A 17,053-nucleotide genomic window follows, 5' to 3' on the forward strand; every position below is an offset into this window, starting at 1 on the left:
GGCGCCCGGCCCGGCCTACGCTCCGAGCGGGGTGGGAGGGGGAAAGAAGACGAAGACAGGGCCGGGTCTCTCTGCGGACGAGACAGCGGGGATCATGGCCGCGCAGGTCGCCCCCGCCGCCGCCAGCAGCCTGGGCAACCCGCCGCCGCCGCCCTCGGAGCTGAAGAAAGCGGAGCAGCAGCAGCGGGAGGAGGCGGGGGGCGAGGCGGCGGCGGTAGCGGCCGAGCGCGGGGAAATGAAGGCAGCCGCCGGGCAGGAAAGCGAGGGCCCCGCCGTGGGGCCGCCGCAGCCACTGGGAAAAGAGCTGCAGGACGGGGCTGAGAGCAATGGGGGTGGCGGCGGCGGCGGAGCCGGCGGCGGTGGCGGGCCCGGCGCGGAGCCGGACCTGAAGAACTCGAACGGGAACGCGGGCCCTAGGCCCGCCCTGAACAATAACCTCACGGAGCCGCCCGGCGGCGGTGGTGGCGGCAGCAGCGACGGGGTGGGGGCGCCTCCTCACTCAGCCGCGGCCGCCTTGCCGCCCCCAGCCTACGGCTTCGGGCAACCCTACGGCCGGAGCCCGTCTGCCGTCGCCGCCGCGGCGGCCGCCGTCTTCCACCAACAACATGGCGGACAACAAAGCCCTGGCCTGGCAGCGCTGCAGAGCGGCGGCGGCGGCGGGGGCCTGGAGCCCTACGCGGGGCCCCAGCAGAACTCGCACGACCACGGCTTCCCCAACCACCAGTACAACTCCTACTACCCCAACCGCAGCGCCTACCCCCCGCCCCCCCAGGCCTACGCGCTGAGCTCCCCGAGGGGTGGCACTCCGGGGTCCGGCGCGGCGGCGGCCGCCGGCTCCAAGCCGCCTCCCTCCTCCAGCGCCTCCGCCTCCTCGTCGTCTTCGTCCTTCGCTCAGCAGCGCTTCGGGGCCATGGGGGGAGGCGGCCCCACAGCGGCCGGAGGGGGAACCCCCCAGCCCACCGCCACCCCCACCCTCAACCAACTGCTCACGTCGCCCAGCTCGGCCCGGGGCTACCAGGGCTACCCCGGGGGCGACTACGGCGGCGGGCCCCAGGACGGGGGCGCTGGCAAGGGCCCGGCGGACATGGCCTCGCAGTGCTGGGGGGCTGCTGCTGCGGCGGCGGCGGCGGCGGCCGCCGCCTCGGGAGGAGCCCAACAAAGGAGCCACCACGCGCCCATGAGCCCCGGGAGCAGCGGCGGCGGGGGTCAGCCGCTCGCCCGGACCCCGCAGGTACACGGCTGAGTGGGGAGGGGCCTGGGGCGAGCGGGGTCATGGGAGTGGGGGGGCGGCGGCGGGGAGCAGGCCACAGCCGTGGGCTACCCCCAGTCCGGGGCCCCCACTGCTGGGGAGCTGCCATTGTCTCGCTCTTCCCTCTTAAAATGGCTGCCTGTCTGCCTTACTCTCTTTCCCTCCTTCAGCCTTTGTGTGGGGCTTTCCCTGAGGTGTCTGCTCCCCTTCTCCCTCTACCCTGGTGCCTTCCAGCTCTGGGAGTCTCCCAGGGGGTGCGAAGCAGAGTGTGCGGGAAAGGGCCCGGCCCGGGGTGACGGGGTGCTGGGGGGTCAGGTTAGGGGTATAGGCAGTGCTAGGAGGTCTGGAGTTGAGTGAACAGTTATTTGCTCACCTGCCGCTCCTCTCTGCTCCTCCCCCCACCGCCCACCTTCTTCTAGGCCGGTCCCCATCTGTGTTTTCAAGGAGGGGCCCCTCGGGCTCGGGGGGACCTCGAGGGAGGGCAGGGGCCTGCTTGGGAGCAGCTAGAGGACGGCTGCGGTCCACCCAGGGCAGCCCGGGCCGTCTCCTGTCTTAGTCTCCGTCGGCCCTGTGGCCTGGGCTTCTCCCTGGAAGTGCTGGTAAACAGCTGAGTGATTGGAGTAGTAAGTGCAGATTGCTTTGGTTTGGGATTTGAATTATGGAGGTAAAATCCTTCTGTCAAAGCCAGGAGACAGTTGGTCTTAGGTTGACATCCTATCTGTGATCTGATTGGCTCCCCATCTCCTGCTCTTGGCCATTTATAATTGCCTCTGATGTAATGGTACAACAATCCTGATGAGCTCATAAACTTTTACACTCTGCTTTTCTACCAGTGATAACCCAAACCATCGCTGCCACTATCTGCCTTTTATTCCAGAGCTGAAATTGGCTGTGACCTTGAGGAGGGAGGTTTAAGCAGCAATACTGTATCAGCAGGAGCAGAGTCCCAGACAGGCTGCCCTTGTTACATTGTGCCCGAAACAAAAGAGGAGGCAGTGGCATTTTGCTTGTACCTTGGATTTATTTTGCTTGTTATGTTTTATGCAGACTGAAATAGATTCTGTGTTGTCAGAACAGTAGCTGAGTTTTTCTCTACAATGGGTTTGCTGTTTGTTTTGGTTTTGTGACTTTCCTGATGGTATAAATGACTTCTTTGATGGCTCTGTAGATGCGTTTGTCTTGAGTAATTTTGACCCTGTTCGCTTTGCAGAACTGATATTATTTTACTGACCTTTTTATTGAGTGGCAAATGTGGGAACTTTATCAGAGGGGGTAGGAAAAAACTTTGAGAACTGAAAGCTTTCTGAAAGAGAATTTCATATTTAGGTGTTCTGTTTTAAGGAAGGCTGGCCTCATTATTTGTTTACATGTTAACACTTTCTTTTGTTAATTGAACTTGGGGAGAGCAGATCAATTTAAAGGGAAGGGCATCTTTTTTGATCTTGAGAGGGGCTGTTTCTTAAAGGCTTGGCTTGGTGAAATTTATCATTTGTTCCTGGAAATATCAAAAAGCCTAGTTTTCTATTTTGTCATCATTCATTTTACAGCTTTGAAATAGAGGTCAACCAGTTTTTTTCTTTGCATTTTAAGTTCCATTTATTTCTGTCTTCCAAGATAACAAAGATATGACCTACAATGATACTTAAGACTTGCTTAGAAATTACAACTTTTAGGTGTGTTTTTATGTATTCTGTTTTATTTTGCCCTTCCTCTTCATCATGTTCTGTCTTCAGTGCTTTGGCCAGGAATATTGGGTATTCTTTGGAGTCATCTATCTTTTCAAAGCAGAAAAAAGTCTTCCTTCATGTCTGCCCCTCTCCCAGCAGTACCCAGTTGTACCTTTGTCCTATGAGATTTTGTTCACATTTTGTTCACTTCGGCGGCCTAATTAGATGTATTCCCTCCCCATCTTAGAACTGCTTTTCTACTCTTACGTTGAGCTGGGAATTTTGAAAATATTTATGTCAGGTAGCAGGTTTAGAGGTCTGTGCCTTGACTCCGTGTCTCCCATGATGTTCTACATCTGGGCAAGAAATAGGGGAATTTTAAATTAGATTCCTAGTGTCTGGAGGAGAAATTTTGTCTTAGAACATCTTCTCTCTGGGTCATTCTATAGTTTATCTCTTTTCCCTCATTTTTTCCCTTTTGAGGGTGAGGGGGAAAGGAGGCTAAGAAATTTACTATTCTTAAACCATTAGATGAAATAATTTGGGGTAAGTCAAGGCTCATTTAAAAACAAAAATTAATTTGAATTCTTTCAGCTTGGGGATATTCAAGCAAATTCTTTTTTTTTTTTTTTTTTTGGTAAAACCAATTTTTGCCGTATAGTAATTTCTGTTTTTCAGTCATTAAATATTTGAGCACTTTCTATGTACTAGGCACTATGGTCTGTGCTGGATAAATGGTAGGAAAGTAGATACAGTCCCTGTTTGGAAGCTTGTCTGTGCTGCCTTTGTGCAAAATTTCTTATTCCCTTTTAACATTAACAGGCCTAGCACTTCACACAACATAGATTCCTGTAGGATTTCAGTTCAGTTACCTGTTCTCCTGAGACCCAGAGCATGGGCTGGTGAGCATTCACTTGTAGAAGAGACAGTGCAACTTCCAGTTTTGTGGGTTGCTTCAGGTGTGTCATCTAGATGAAGGTTGTAGGTGGGTAGATTTCGTTCTGAATTCCTTTTTGCTACTTAAGGTTAAACTACTTGTCAGACCACGATGCCCTATTCTTAAGCATTCTTAAATAATAAGATCTTGGTTTGTTCTCTTCTTTCCCTAACTCAGTCGTGAATTAAGAGTTTTTTGCAAGTGTTTCACTTTGTTATAAGGCAGAAACTAACACACCATTGTAAAGCAATTATACTCTAATAAAGATGTTGGAAAAAAAAGTTTTTTGCAGGGACTTGATTAACACAGCTAAGGTGGTAATGTTCATTTGACTGAATCTTAGGTATGTGTGTGTATTGTGGCTCTGTCTTTTTCACAGGAGCTGGTTGGATCCCATCAAACAAACTTTTCCTTTATGCCTTTCCATAAGTAGTATTGTATCTCAAGGTGTTGAATCCTGCTACTGATGAAATACTTTTCAGTCACCTATGTTCTTGAACCTCGTGTAAAGCTTTTTTTTTTTTTTAGCTGTAGTACCTTGAGCTGGTAGACTACGCTCATCAAAGTAAAAAATCCAATAGAATATGTAGTCCAGGATCAAGGTGGATTTGATTGTAGAAGCTTGGCTGTTAGTTCCTGCTATGGAAATATCAAATGATATTTCCGACTCCTGGGAAACAAATACAGGAATCCTGGGCTTATGGGAATGCCTACTGGCAGAAATTCTGGGCTGGCTGAAACACAGGACTCTTGGAGCTCTCTCAAGTAGGAGGGATCAGGAAAACCACACTGAGACGGCACTTAGTTGTGAGGGCTTCATGTTTCTCTGCTTTCCATGAGAGAACTGGGCTGATGAAGGTTGGGATGATGGTGAGAGAAGAGAGAAAGCAGTCAGGACCAAGTCTGGCTTCTTTGTATTGGGCCCTGTGGGGATTTTTTAAGGTTCCTTCCCTTGTGTGTGGCACAGAGTAACCATGACAAGTGGCACCTGCTGTAACAAGATGATTTGGATTGCATTAAATATTCATATGTTAGATTGACTCCTGTAGGGTGTGAAGTCTACAGTCACCCTTTTGCAAAGTTAGCGAACCTTATTGTGTGTATGTACGTATGTATGTATATATTTATGGCTGCGTTGGTCTGCGTACGGGCTTTCTCTAGTTGCGGCAAGCAGGGGCTGCACTTCCTTGCGGTGTGTGGGCTTCTCATTTCGGTGGCTTCTCTTGCTGTGGAGCACACGCTCTAGGTGCTCGGGCTTCAGTAGTTGCAGCACGCGGGCTCTAGAGCGCAGGCTTGGTAGTTCTGGCTCACAGGCTTAGTTGCCCCATGGCATGTGGGATCTTCCTGGACCAGGGATTGAAGCTATGTCTCCTGCATCAGCAGGCGGATTCTTAACCACTGCGCCCCAGGGAAGTCCCAGTGAACCTTTTTTAAAACGTGGAAATAAGCTAACAAAGTAATGGTCAGGGTCTTTTCCCATTCCCATCCCCCAAAGTTTGTATTGATTGGCGTCAAATCCCAAAATTCTAGAAGCAACTGAAGCATGCAAATATGGCTAAAATATGGCATTCAAAATGAATTGGCACTAAATAGTTCTTTCCTGCCAGTGAGATGGGATGATACCTTGGTCTCTGAAATGGAGTCCTGATTCCCTTGGCTTTCATTTCTGGGTTTTTCCCTGTTTAGATAGGTCATTATCATTACTGATGTGCATCGAGTTGTGTGTGGTATAGTAGTGAGCAGTAAAGAGTGCAGGAGTCAGAAGGAAGAGGAGCTTTGGTTCCAGATGCAGCTCTGGATTAAGCTGTGTGACTTTGGGCAGGGCATTTGCCTTCTCTGTTTCATTTTCTCTTCGCTGGTAAAGCAAAGCTGGTGAACTGCATAACCTTCTCTGATGCTACACATCTGTCTGTGCTTCCATACGTGGCTTGTTAGGAGGGCAGCTTCTTCCTGTACCTTTTTCAACAGGGATCCTGAGACCATCTTTCTTTCCCTGGGCTCAAGGAACTCAAGTCTGTTTTCTCTTGAGGACTTACAGGAACAAGATCTAAATAGTTGGGTGCCACTGTGGTCTGTGGCCCTTCACAGAAAAGGCCCTGCCAGATTGTTTTGCTTTGAGACTGTTAATCTGGTTGTCATTAGTCATTCCACCTGGCTGGTGGTATTAATACACTAAACAGTAATTGAAAAATTAGACTTCATTAGAGCAAGACTTGAAAAATAGTTCCTTCAGAATCTCCATGAGGGGATTTTGGCTAGATTAGGGAGGGGGTGAGGAGTGGATATTCATAAATTCAGCATTAACACTGTTTCTTTGGTGGGGGGTGGATAGGAAGGTGGGGAGAGGTAGTATTAAGCTCTCCAGACTCTTCTGGTGTTTGGGCAGTTCTAGGTCTGGTTTGGGCAGTTGGTTGTAATCTGAGTGCCTGAACTTGCCCTGTAAGTTTTGCTGAGAGAGGAGCAAAAGTTCCTGAGACTGGAACAGGAACAGGAAAAGCTAAGCGTCTCAGGGTCAGCTTCATAGGTGTATTGCCATTTCTCATACCCCTGTTGTTTTTTTAAAACTATGTTGTGTGGTTTGCAGTTGGTCCTGGAAATGCTGTTCTTTCGGCTGTTCTCCAGTATACCAGAATTTCCAATTTTTCTCCTCCTGGTTTAGTAGTTAAAAAGTGTAATTTAGGCATCTTAGAGGTGTGCTAGAAGGAAGCTTCCCTTTATGAAAGAGGGAAAAAGGTAAGAGGGAAAGGTGTTTGATAATTCTTTGCTTGACACAGCAGCTTCTTCTCTCTGAAGGAGCCAAGTGTTTCAGAGCTTTGTGTAAATACTTGCTGAGCTGTCAATATGTACCCAGGAGGTTTCTATAGTAAGATGTAAACGGCTCTATAGAATGTTTGACAGGCAAATTAATAAACAGTTTTCAAGCAAAGATAATGCTAGTTTCTTCTCACGTGGTGGAATAAAATAACATTGGAGAAAAAGACTTGGGGGTAGGGAAGAGAGGGTAATGCTGGGGGGTAGAGGTGGGGGTGGAGAGCATGGAGATGAGAAGAAATGATCTAAAAGAGGTTTGAAGTGAAAAGATGATGCCCTGGAAGAGAAACCTCCCTGTTTCTGGCTCCATGCTGAGTTCAGGGCACGTGGAGCCCTGTTTAAAATCAGTTGCAGTTTCAGAGTGAAAATAAACAGAAGTTTGGAAAGAAGGTCCTAATTTTCAGTTAGTGAACTAAGTGTGCTCCTAAAGCTTGCTTTATGAGACTGTGAGTTTTAAATTTAAAGCATTGTTCTTTCAGAACGTTTCTGTAGTTTGGTGAGATGTTTTTAGGGTTGGGTTTGCATTTTTGGAATACCAAAAAGGAAAAAAAGATACTACTACTTCAGTGCTGTCCTCAGCCTCTGTTCTGCTTTGGCTCGCAGGATTATAAGCCCACTCCTCCAAGGGCCAGGTTTAATTTTTTTTTTTAATTAATTAATTAATTTATTTATTTTTGGCTGCATTGGGTCTCCGTTGCTGCGTGCAGGCTTTCTCTAGTTGTGGTGAGAGGGGGCTACTCTTCATTGTGGTGCGCGGGCTCCTCACTGTGGTGGCTTCTCTTGTTAGGGAGCACGGGCTCTAGGCGCTCGGGCTTCAGTAGTTGTGGCACGTGGGCTCAGTAGTTGTGGCTCACGGGCTTAGTTGCACCAGGCTTAGTGGGATCTTCCTGGACCAGGGCTCGAACCCGTGTCCCCTCCTGCATTGGCAGGCGATTTTTAACCACTGTGCCACCAGGGAAGCCCGGGCTGGGTTTAATTTATATAGCTTTTACTGGACTCCTGTGCATCACTTATTTTTTGTTTGTTTGTTTTTGTTTTTGTTTGCGGTACGCGGGGGGCCTCTCACCGCTGTGGCCTCTCCCGCTGCAGAGCACAGGCTCCGGACGCGCAGGCTCAGCGGCCATGGCTCACGGACCCAGCCGCTCTGCGGCATGTGGGATCCTCCCGGACCGGGGCATGAACCCGTGTCCCCTGCATCGGCAGGCGGACTCTCAACCACTGCGCCACCAGGGAAGCCCCATCACTTATTTTTATATTAAAATTGATGCCCCAGGTTCCTGGGTCATTACAGTGTTTGTGGAGTCGCTAAGTCCTGCCTGAAGGGTTATGTGAGTAGATTCAATCTTTGTTTTTAAAATTGCCATTTTAGGATTAAAAACGTTTCTAGTTCTTCTGGTGAAACATTCTTTTTATGGAGGAGGAGGTATTTTAGAAGTGTTTTATCTGTCTGCCTATGGTACTCTCCCTTGGTAGCCTTGTGAGATGACCGGATTTACTTTCTCAAAGTCTCTTTTTAAACGTAATCCACTGACTCTGACACCAGTGTTCTTCACAAGAAGTGTTCTTTAGACCAGAGTCCTGGAAGTGCCTTTTTGACTCAGCATAGTAGTAGGGAGTATGAATGTAATTATGGCCCTGACCATAATTTTTAGTTAGGTTCAGCTAACTCACCAAAGGCTATCAGCTTGTTTTAAAACAAGATACAAAAACTTGGGTTGACACTGACATTGATTGCCCAGGCCTTTCCCCAGTATGGTGGTAGGGAGGGTATTAGAACTTCAGGCTTGTTGCTGAGAGGATGATTTCTAGCTCAGGGGGGTCTGGAGATTCAAATGGGGGTGGGATGTAGCTCTTTGTGAACATACCTACTAGATACTAGGGAGGGACTTAAAAGATAGAGGCAATATCTGCTTCAGAGGAATTTAGTTTTCTTGGGAAGCATGCTTACGTGTACACATTTGGAAAACTTGCAAAGCAGGGTTTTACAAATGGATACAGACCAAACTAAGTGTATGGGCTGAAGGAATCTGAGAATAAGGAGCAATGACATTTGGGCAGAGTAAACCTGGGACAGCTTTCCAGAGGCAGTGATTTGTGAAGTTAAATGTCCAAGAAGGCGAAAGTTAAAATATTAATTTGCTTCTTCATAATGCTACTCTGAGTTTCATGGGCTTTATAGAATTCAAGTTACACATCCATCCCCAGACCTGTAGTTGTCTCATTCTGGTGACTTTGAGAATTTGGACTGTAACCAGTTCCATGAAAGAGAGTGGTTTCAGGGTCTTAGTGGTTCCTGTGGTTATGTGGGGCCTTTAGTACAACCTGCCAAGTTCTTGGCTCGTTCAGAGGCCCTTTTGTAGTAATTTTGGGTTTGGAAGGTTGTGTCACCTTCAGAGTTGTGTGCCCTGGACAACTCTACAGTGATAGTCGTTCAACTTTGGTTAGAGAGCCTGAGTTTTTTCTTTTTCGGCAAAGTTAATTGACCTTTCTTAAAACAGGAGCCATGAGGTACCTGTCTGGACTCAGGCTGCTGCTGTTTCTGAAGGTTTGGGAGCTGTGCTCAAGCTGAGTTGCTTGGATCAGACCTTATATTGAGGGTTGTTGGGTGGGTAAGCCTGCACATACGCAGTTTGCCCATCTGTTCACAGAAATGGTCTTTAATATTGTTTTTGATTAGGTTGGCTGTGGCCAAGAAGCTCATAAATGCTGCAAACACATGCTCATTCCTTATGGGAGCCTCTGAAATGTAGTGATTTTGGTTTCTCTTTACCTGCTAGTCCATGTGTGATTGGATCACATGTGATTTCTGGCACTTTTCAAATGGTAAGTGGATGCTTAACAACTGAAGATGCTTGGAGGGTCCAGTACCGGGCTACTACAGTGCTTCCACCTGGAAGAGGAGGGTAGGTTACACTGTTCCAGTATAAGGATATGGAGTCTTGAATACAGATTCTAGTTTGGAAATATCTCTTCCACCATCTTTACCTTGCCATTCTGGCATTTTGCAAAAGTGAGTTTCCAGTAACTCAGAATTGGGCACAGTGGTTCCAGCAAGTGTGTAGGAGCTTGAGATGAACTCCTTAGTCAGTCCAGGTTTTAAGAATCCAAGTTGGGGTGAATGTTGACTTAACTGCCTTGCTGAACTTGCTCTTCCCTGAACTTGCTCTTCCCCCTATTTAAATGGATGGCATTAGTATTTATTGAATTTGAAGGGACATCTGAGTGAACTTTTATTTTTGTCAGTCATTTGTGCATACTAGAAGATGGTCTTGGGACAGGTTGAGTCTGTATTTCCCAGTGGCTTCTGCATTTTCTAAGGGTGGACTGCAGTGGGAAGAAGTCTAATGCCAAGAATGCATTCCAACATGCTGCAGAGTAGGAAATTTGATCCCTAAAATGTTGACTTAGTGTTGGTTATGGTACATATTAGAAATCACTCAGTAATCCAGGACAGATTTTTGTCATCCTCCAGGAAGTTAATGTTGGTATGAAATACTAAGGGGCTTTGGGCACTGGGCTATGCGCTCTGCAGGCCCAGAGTGCTGCTTGAATATGAAGAGGAAATGTGCCATGTGCGTTTTTTTTTCTCTTTTGCATTTGGGCTTCCTTATGGCTTCATTGCTTCTGGGTTCGTAAGTCTGCAATGTTAGGTATTAGACTTCCTCCTCCCTTGGCACTGGCACGTTCATGATTTTTTTGTGGCTCATCACCAGCAGCCAAGATTTTTGTATGCTTTTCCCTCTTAAACTTGTTAGCTTTCAGCTTGCTTGTTTATAGACGTCTCTGTTAAAAGGAACTCCCCCCTCAAGATCTAGCACCAGCATGACGGCAGCAGGGGAGTTTAGGGATTGGTGTGATATTTGAAAACCCATTTGCTGTGCGCTTAGTGTCTTTATTTTGCCTCCTGTTTTCCTTGAGGTCACAACTTGCATGAGTGCATCTGGGTCCAGCTGTTTATTCTCAACTGACTGGTGCCTGGTGTACTTTGACTTTAAGAAGAGGGTGAGTTCAGCCACGTGGTAGAGGATTAAAGGCTACATCGTGCTGGGTGCTTCCTTTAAGAGGAAACAGATATGTCTTTGGGCTCTTCTTGCCCAGTGATTTCCCCTCTCTCGGGTAGACCTTATTACAGCTTTCTGTTGTTCTTAGAGAACAAATCACCTGAGCAGAATGCTGGGAATTGGTTGCTCTTTGTTACTACATCTTTTCTGGTGAATACAGATGGCTTTGTCTCTTGCCTTTTGGACAAGATTCTGTTCTGGTTGGAAGGTGATGGAGTTTCATGGCATTAGTTTAGGAGTGTGAAACTCTTGATTCACATTCGGATAACCTGCCTTTCGTTTCCAGACTTCTAACTTTTTACCTGTTTAGGAATCTGGGCTGCCAAAGATATTAATAAGGATTTGGGGATCAATTCTATAGGTAGTTTGTCCACAACTTTGTCCTGGGCCAGGGGTAGGCCAGGGACCTCACTGAGTTCCCTGTTTTCAAGTGATGCTGTGTTGGGGGTGAATATTAATGATAATTACCATGTAGTTGAGTACTTGCTATGTGCCAAGCACTATGCTTGGGTCTGTCCATGAATTTCTTTATTTAATCTTCACAATCATGAGAGGTGGGTTCTAGAGTTATTCCTCCCACTTTACAGATGAGGAAGTAGAGTAAGAATGAGAAATTCGCCCTAGGACAAAAAACTAGTAAAAGGTAGAGTTTAGGTTTGAATCAAGGTTTGTCTGATTCTCCAGAGCTGTGTAACATTATAAAATACTAAGTTTGCCTCTCCAAAATAAATTATTCAAGCACTAGACCTTGTTGGGACATTATTTTTTGCAATAATCTAGAACTCTTTTTTTAAAAAACTATTTAGTTATTTAGGCTGTGCCAGGTCTTCATTGCGGCATGCGAGACCTTTAGTTGCAGCGTGCATGTGGGATCTAGTTCCCCGACCAGGGATGGAACCCGGGCCCCCTGCGTTGGGAGCTCAGATTCTTAGCCACTGGACCACGAAGGAAGTCCCTAGAACTCTTAAATGGGGTGAAAGACTGAAAAGCCTTTAGTTACAGTTTGACATTATGCCTAGATTTCTGTCCCATCCATCTCTTCCATTTAGAATTTTATTTAGGTTTTTGATGAATGTCTATATGATCCCGATGGTAAGAATTGGCAGGATTTGGTCCTTAGGCCCTTTTCTCTTTGAGAGTGGGGATAGAGGTAGGATTCAGGCTCAAAGATAGAGCCCTTCACTTTGACCTAAATGAGAGTAACTTGCATTATGAAAATATTTGCAGAGTGATTTTACTTTCTAGAACTTGGAGCACTCACTGGAGAGATGAGGATTATTGTCTCAATTTTCCACTTCAGGGAAGTGAACACGTAAAGGTTAAGTGCCTCACACAGTTTCATGTCAGAGTCAGCTCTAAAAGCGAGGTTTAAAGTTCCCTTAGGCTGTGTGACTTGAGGCAAGTCACTTCTCTGAATCTGTATCCTCAACTGTATGATAAGGAAAAATATCTACTTGCAGCTGTAGTAAACATTAAATAACATATATGTAAGTATTACTTGTTATCCAATAAAATTCGAACACAGCTCCTAGTTGGTAGAGGCCCCTGCTTGAGAGGGGGATAGAATTGAATGGTTAAAGACAAACAGCATTAGTCTGTGCTGAATTAAAAGCTATCCCATAGTTTTTATCTGGGCCCATAGCATTTTTACCTGGGCCCTGTTTAGAAATGCAAATACTCATCCAGACGTACTGAATCCAAAACTCTGGCAGTATGTTTTAACAAAACCTCCAGGCCACTATAATGCACACTCAAGTTTGAGAACTACTGGATTTATGCTCAGCTAGGCTACAGAATATATCTGAAATACCTGAGGGGCTTCTTCCAAATTATACCAAAGGCTAATGTTTCAGATGTATCTGCCCGTCCCATGATGTTGAAAGTGTGTTATTGGTTGGAGAAAAGGTTAAAAGTGCTAGGGGTTGGGGGAGAAGAAAGAAAGTACTTTTGAGATGGATCTTCTATACAGTAATGACACACTCTGTTTGTTTATAGGACCTAGGGACTCCCTGCCCTCCGTTTCTCTTTTAGCTCTTTGGTGGCGTAGCATGAGGATGGTTCTGGTTTGATGAAGGTGGAAAAGCTCATTTTAGGGTGGTGGCCTCCAAGTATGACCAGTTGATAAAACTGCCCAAAAAAGTCATTCTTGAAAATGCGCCTCAGAGGCTAGTATTTGAAACCTTAATTAAATGCCATGATATCCTTTCTGCTCGTTGATGGCCAGCTGATCTGAGAATCTGGTGGTCTCTGAGTATAGACCATTCTTAATGACTTCCCTCTGTCTCTCATCCTCCACCCCTCAGTGCCCCAGTGGCCACCTTGAGTTTTGCTGTGATTCCTTTCCTTGTGTCCCTTGTTGTGAAGTCCTAGTAAATAAACCCTCTAAGAAGACTCCTGACAAGTTACCCCATCTCTGAAGTGTATGAGGTCTCTTCGAGGAATGGACATTTGAGCCAAAACCTGTCCCTAGTTGTATGACTTAATAAGGATTGTGCTTGGCACAGAGATGGAAGTTACAGAAATGGTCAGATAATAAACATTAATAATGCAAAGACCAAGTGGAGAACCAGTGTTGAAGTTCATGGGGGCTTTCTGAAAACCTGATGTGGTTTCTCAATCCTTCCCATTAAAAACATGTTTCCTGTACCAGACCTCTTTTCCCTCCTGCCTGAGAAGGGAAGCTGTGATCACTGTGACCTGGCTGCGATGAAGGCAGAGGCTTCCAGGAGGCAGTATGCTGACAGTTTGATCTGTGATTTGATATTTGTATGTACAGACAATACTCTGGTAGTCATATGTTCCGTGTGTGTGTTTTTGTGTTCTAGACTCACTTTATCATCCCTCTGCCATTCAGCTTTATTTTCTCTCTGTTCTTGTTTTTTTCCTTTTTCATTCTTTCCTTTGGTTTCTAACTGTTAGTAGAATGCAAAGCACATGGAGACTTCAGTAGCTTTAACACACCAGAGCTGACAAAATGTCTTAAGAGAACCGGAGAGGCAATTTATACCACTTTCAGATCAACATCGTTTCAGTGAAGATTCCTGGTATCTGCTTACCTCTGTTGGAATGGCCTGGCTAACTAGAGGCAGGACGTGTCTTTGTCTAATAAACTAAGAAACAGAAGTTTCCTAGATGATCTCTCCCTCTTCTCTTTTCTCACCTTATTGCCTTTGGTCTGGAGACTTTCTTAGCCCTCCTTAATCTGTTTTGGAGGATCTGTTGGTCTAAGACAGATTTGTAACATTCTTGTTTTTCTTTCTAGTCTGTGATTTGAATCTTCTGCTTTCCCAGTGCAGCTTTGAATTGGCTTCTTTAAAACCCCTACATAAAACCTCAAGTGACCAATATGTGGTCTCATTATGGTATTTTGGGTTAAAATAAAATGAGATTGAGATTGCCTTATTCAAGGCACACAGAATTTCCCTTTGGTAAATGTGTCTGGGTGAGTGAACACAGCAATCTCAAAAGAGTGTATGAGCCAAAACAGACTAGGGGTGGGGTACGGATAAATATTAGCTAGATTTCCATAGCTTAGCGTGACAAGTATTCATCGCAATTTGATTATACTGGCCACAGATAGCAGGAAAGACAGCTGGTAACTTTGGTCTAGTCTCACGCATTTCTCGTATAAATGATGAAGCCAGGGTCTTCAGTACACATTTGTGTGGACAGTGGTGTAGAGGAGGGGAGGTTGGTACCAATGTACTTTTGGAGCTCTGAAAAGAATAGGAGAATCTATAGTACTCTATGGCTTTTCATTCAGGGAACTGCTGACCTTAAAAAAGCCTGAGGATTTGGAAGCATCTATAATCTTAATAAGGTAGGCTGTGCACTTGGCCGTTCTTTAACGTATTTTATTGTGCCTGTTATAGTGGACATAGGGGGACCAAGGGAAAGGCTGGCATTTTTGGAAAGTGGTCCAGGGAAGCCCTAGGAATTAATGAAAGTGCCATGGCTGCTGCTTCTCAGTGTCTTTATCAAAATATAGTACTTGATTGGATTGATTACAATCAAAGCATGATGGCAAACAGATTCCCCTACTGCATGTGAATCAAGTTCCTACAGCTAAGTGATGTCACAGATACCTTTTTTAGTATAGAAGGAAAAACTTGGGCAGAATGTAAAACTGTGCACTTAGAGATTTAGAACCTTTTTATATGACCCATGCCAGACCAAGTTTGGAGTTACAGATAAAGTAAAAGGAACGGGGGAAAAGAGAGCTTTTTAAAGGAGAAGGCAAGGAGGCCTTCAAGTTTTTTGGCTAGAAGCAGGTTTTGCCTTTGCCTTTTTTGTCTATTTTTGAGCAGTTATCTGTAAAGCAATTTAACATATGGAAGAGGGAGTAGTATTTTAGAAACTAGGTCAAAAGAACTAGGTGTGATTTAGAAGTGTTGTCTTTACTGAAAAGTTGATATATACTCTCCTGGGTAAAGCTCTGTTTGAAAGGCTATGTGCCCCTTGCCTCTCCATGTATCCCTTAAGTGTACCATATCAATTCCTGATAAATGACAAATAGGTAGGGAAGAAAATGTCTAAACCTACTTAGTGCTTCATTCTTAACCTACTCAGTTGGGCTGCGGTCCATCCACAATAAGGTCCTTTCCCTAGTAGAAGCACCAAAGGATGGTTTGTGGGAGGAAATACTTTTTTCTGATGTCAACCCATAACACCTCGTGTGGGTAGTCAGGTCTGTATATTGTTAAGTTTTTAATTATTAAGCATATACTGGAAGGCAAGTATACCAACCTGTTTTCCTTGTATACCATCAGGTTTTCTTGGACTTTGATCATATGCCCCATTTCTCAAGAATTTTCAGGATAAGAACTTGTTTTTTAGCTCACTTAATTGTCCGGTCCTGTTACTGAAATATTGTCTAATTTAAAGCATACAATAGTTGGGACTTGCCAGTGTAAGAAATCTTGTGGCAAAACTTCTTTTGAAAAACCTGTGAGTACCTGCCTACCATTTGGCAGTTGCTTACAGTAATGTAACAGCTACTTAAGGAGCTTCTACGGTGTATCAGGCAACAGGGTTCATAATGCCATGGAGTACTTTCTAGTAGGGAAAGATATATATAAATAATCACAAATAACTATATAATTATAATTGTATTAATGCACTGGGGAAGTACCGCCTTCAGTAAATTATTTTCCAACTATTTCATAAAGTAAATTTTGATTTATGATTACCTTGGCTAGTGGGTGACTTTGTACTGTTGAGCTCTTGGGATAGGTGCCAGTCAGTTCTGATTCCCTTTCCCATCACTGCTCCAGGGTCAATTGTTACAGGAAATTCTCCATCTCAGACTGGACTTGTAATGGGCTAGAGTCCATTATTTCTCAGTGAGGCTCTTCTTTGTGTGGAGATGCATTGCAGGACATTTGGCATCCTGCTCCCCAGGTAATAAATGCCGGTAATACCACAGAATCGCTGTGATAACCTAAAAGGCACTTTCGTACATTGGTTTCCAAACACTTCTCAGGGGCTAGTATTGCCCTGGTTGAAAACCGTTGGGCTTTACTGTCAGGATTCTTGGAAGGAGCTATTGAACAAATTCCTTTGGGAGAACAGACTGAAAGTAGGTAGAGCTTGAGAACTGGACTGGTCAACCCTTTTGGTGTCTAACTTGTGTGTGTGTTTAAATTTTCTTTATTTTAAAAAAATATTTATTTATTTTTGGCTGCGTTGGGTCTTCGTTGCTGTACATGGGGGCTACTCTTCGTTGCAGTGCACCAAAGTCGTCTTATTGCGGTGGCTTCTCTTTGTTGCAGAGCACAGGCTCTAGGCACGTGGCCTCAGTAGTTGTGGCACACAGGGTTAGTTGCTCCGCGGCATGTGGGATCTTCCTGGATCAGGGCTCGAACCCATGTCCCCTGCATTGGCAGGGGAATTTTTTTTTTTTCTTTTTTGCGGTACGCGGGCCTCTCACTGTTGTGGCCTCTCCCGTTGCGGAGCACAGGCTCCAGACGCGCAAGCTCAGCGGCCATGGCTCATGGGCCTAGCCACCCTTCGGCATGTGGGATCTTCCCGGACCGGGGCACAAACCCGTGTCCCCTGCATCGGCAGGCGGACTCTCAACCACTGCGCCACCGGGGAAGCCCGGCAGGCGGATTCTTAACCACTGCACCACCAGGGAAGTCCTGTAGTATTCTTGTTTTTTAAGTGGGTATTTTGAAACTGCTTTCAGCTCCATTCTGCTTTTTCTCCTATTGAGTATGGAGAGAGGGAAGTAATTTATTTGATTGTTAGTTAACTTCTAGTTGACCACTTTGGGTTTCTGGTCTTGAGTGTGTGGGACCAGACCTGGGTCTGGTTTCTAAGCTTTATT

General features: G+C 45.7%; 1 protein-coding gene across 2 annotated transcripts in view; it reads left to right on the forward strand.

Annotated features, from left to right (window-relative positions):
* Positions 1–30: 30 nt before the first annotated feature.
* Positions 31–17,053, forward strand: part of ARID1A (AT-rich interaction domain 1A) — a 70,097-nt gene continuing 53,074 nt past the window's right edge. For both annotated transcript variants that reach the window (XM_024766812.1, XM_024766813.1), the window contains exon 1: positions 31–1,231. In XM_024766812.1, coding sequence (XP_024622580.1) covers positions 95–1,231 — 1,137 coding nt within the window. In that variant the 5' untranslated portion in view covers positions 31–94. The remainder of the gene's footprint in view (positions 1,232–17,053) is intronic.

This window comes from Neophocaena asiaeorientalis, unplaced genomic scaffold, assembly GCF_003031525.2.
Source record: "Neophocaena asiaeorientalis asiaeorientalis breed wild unplaced genomic scaffold, Neophocaena_asiaeorientalis_V1.1 scaffold79, whole genome shotgun sequence".
In the NCBI taxonomy this organism is placed as follows: domain Eukaryota; kingdom Metazoa; phylum Chordata; class Mammalia; order Artiodactyla; family Phocoenidae; genus Neophocaena; species Neophocaena asiaeorientalis.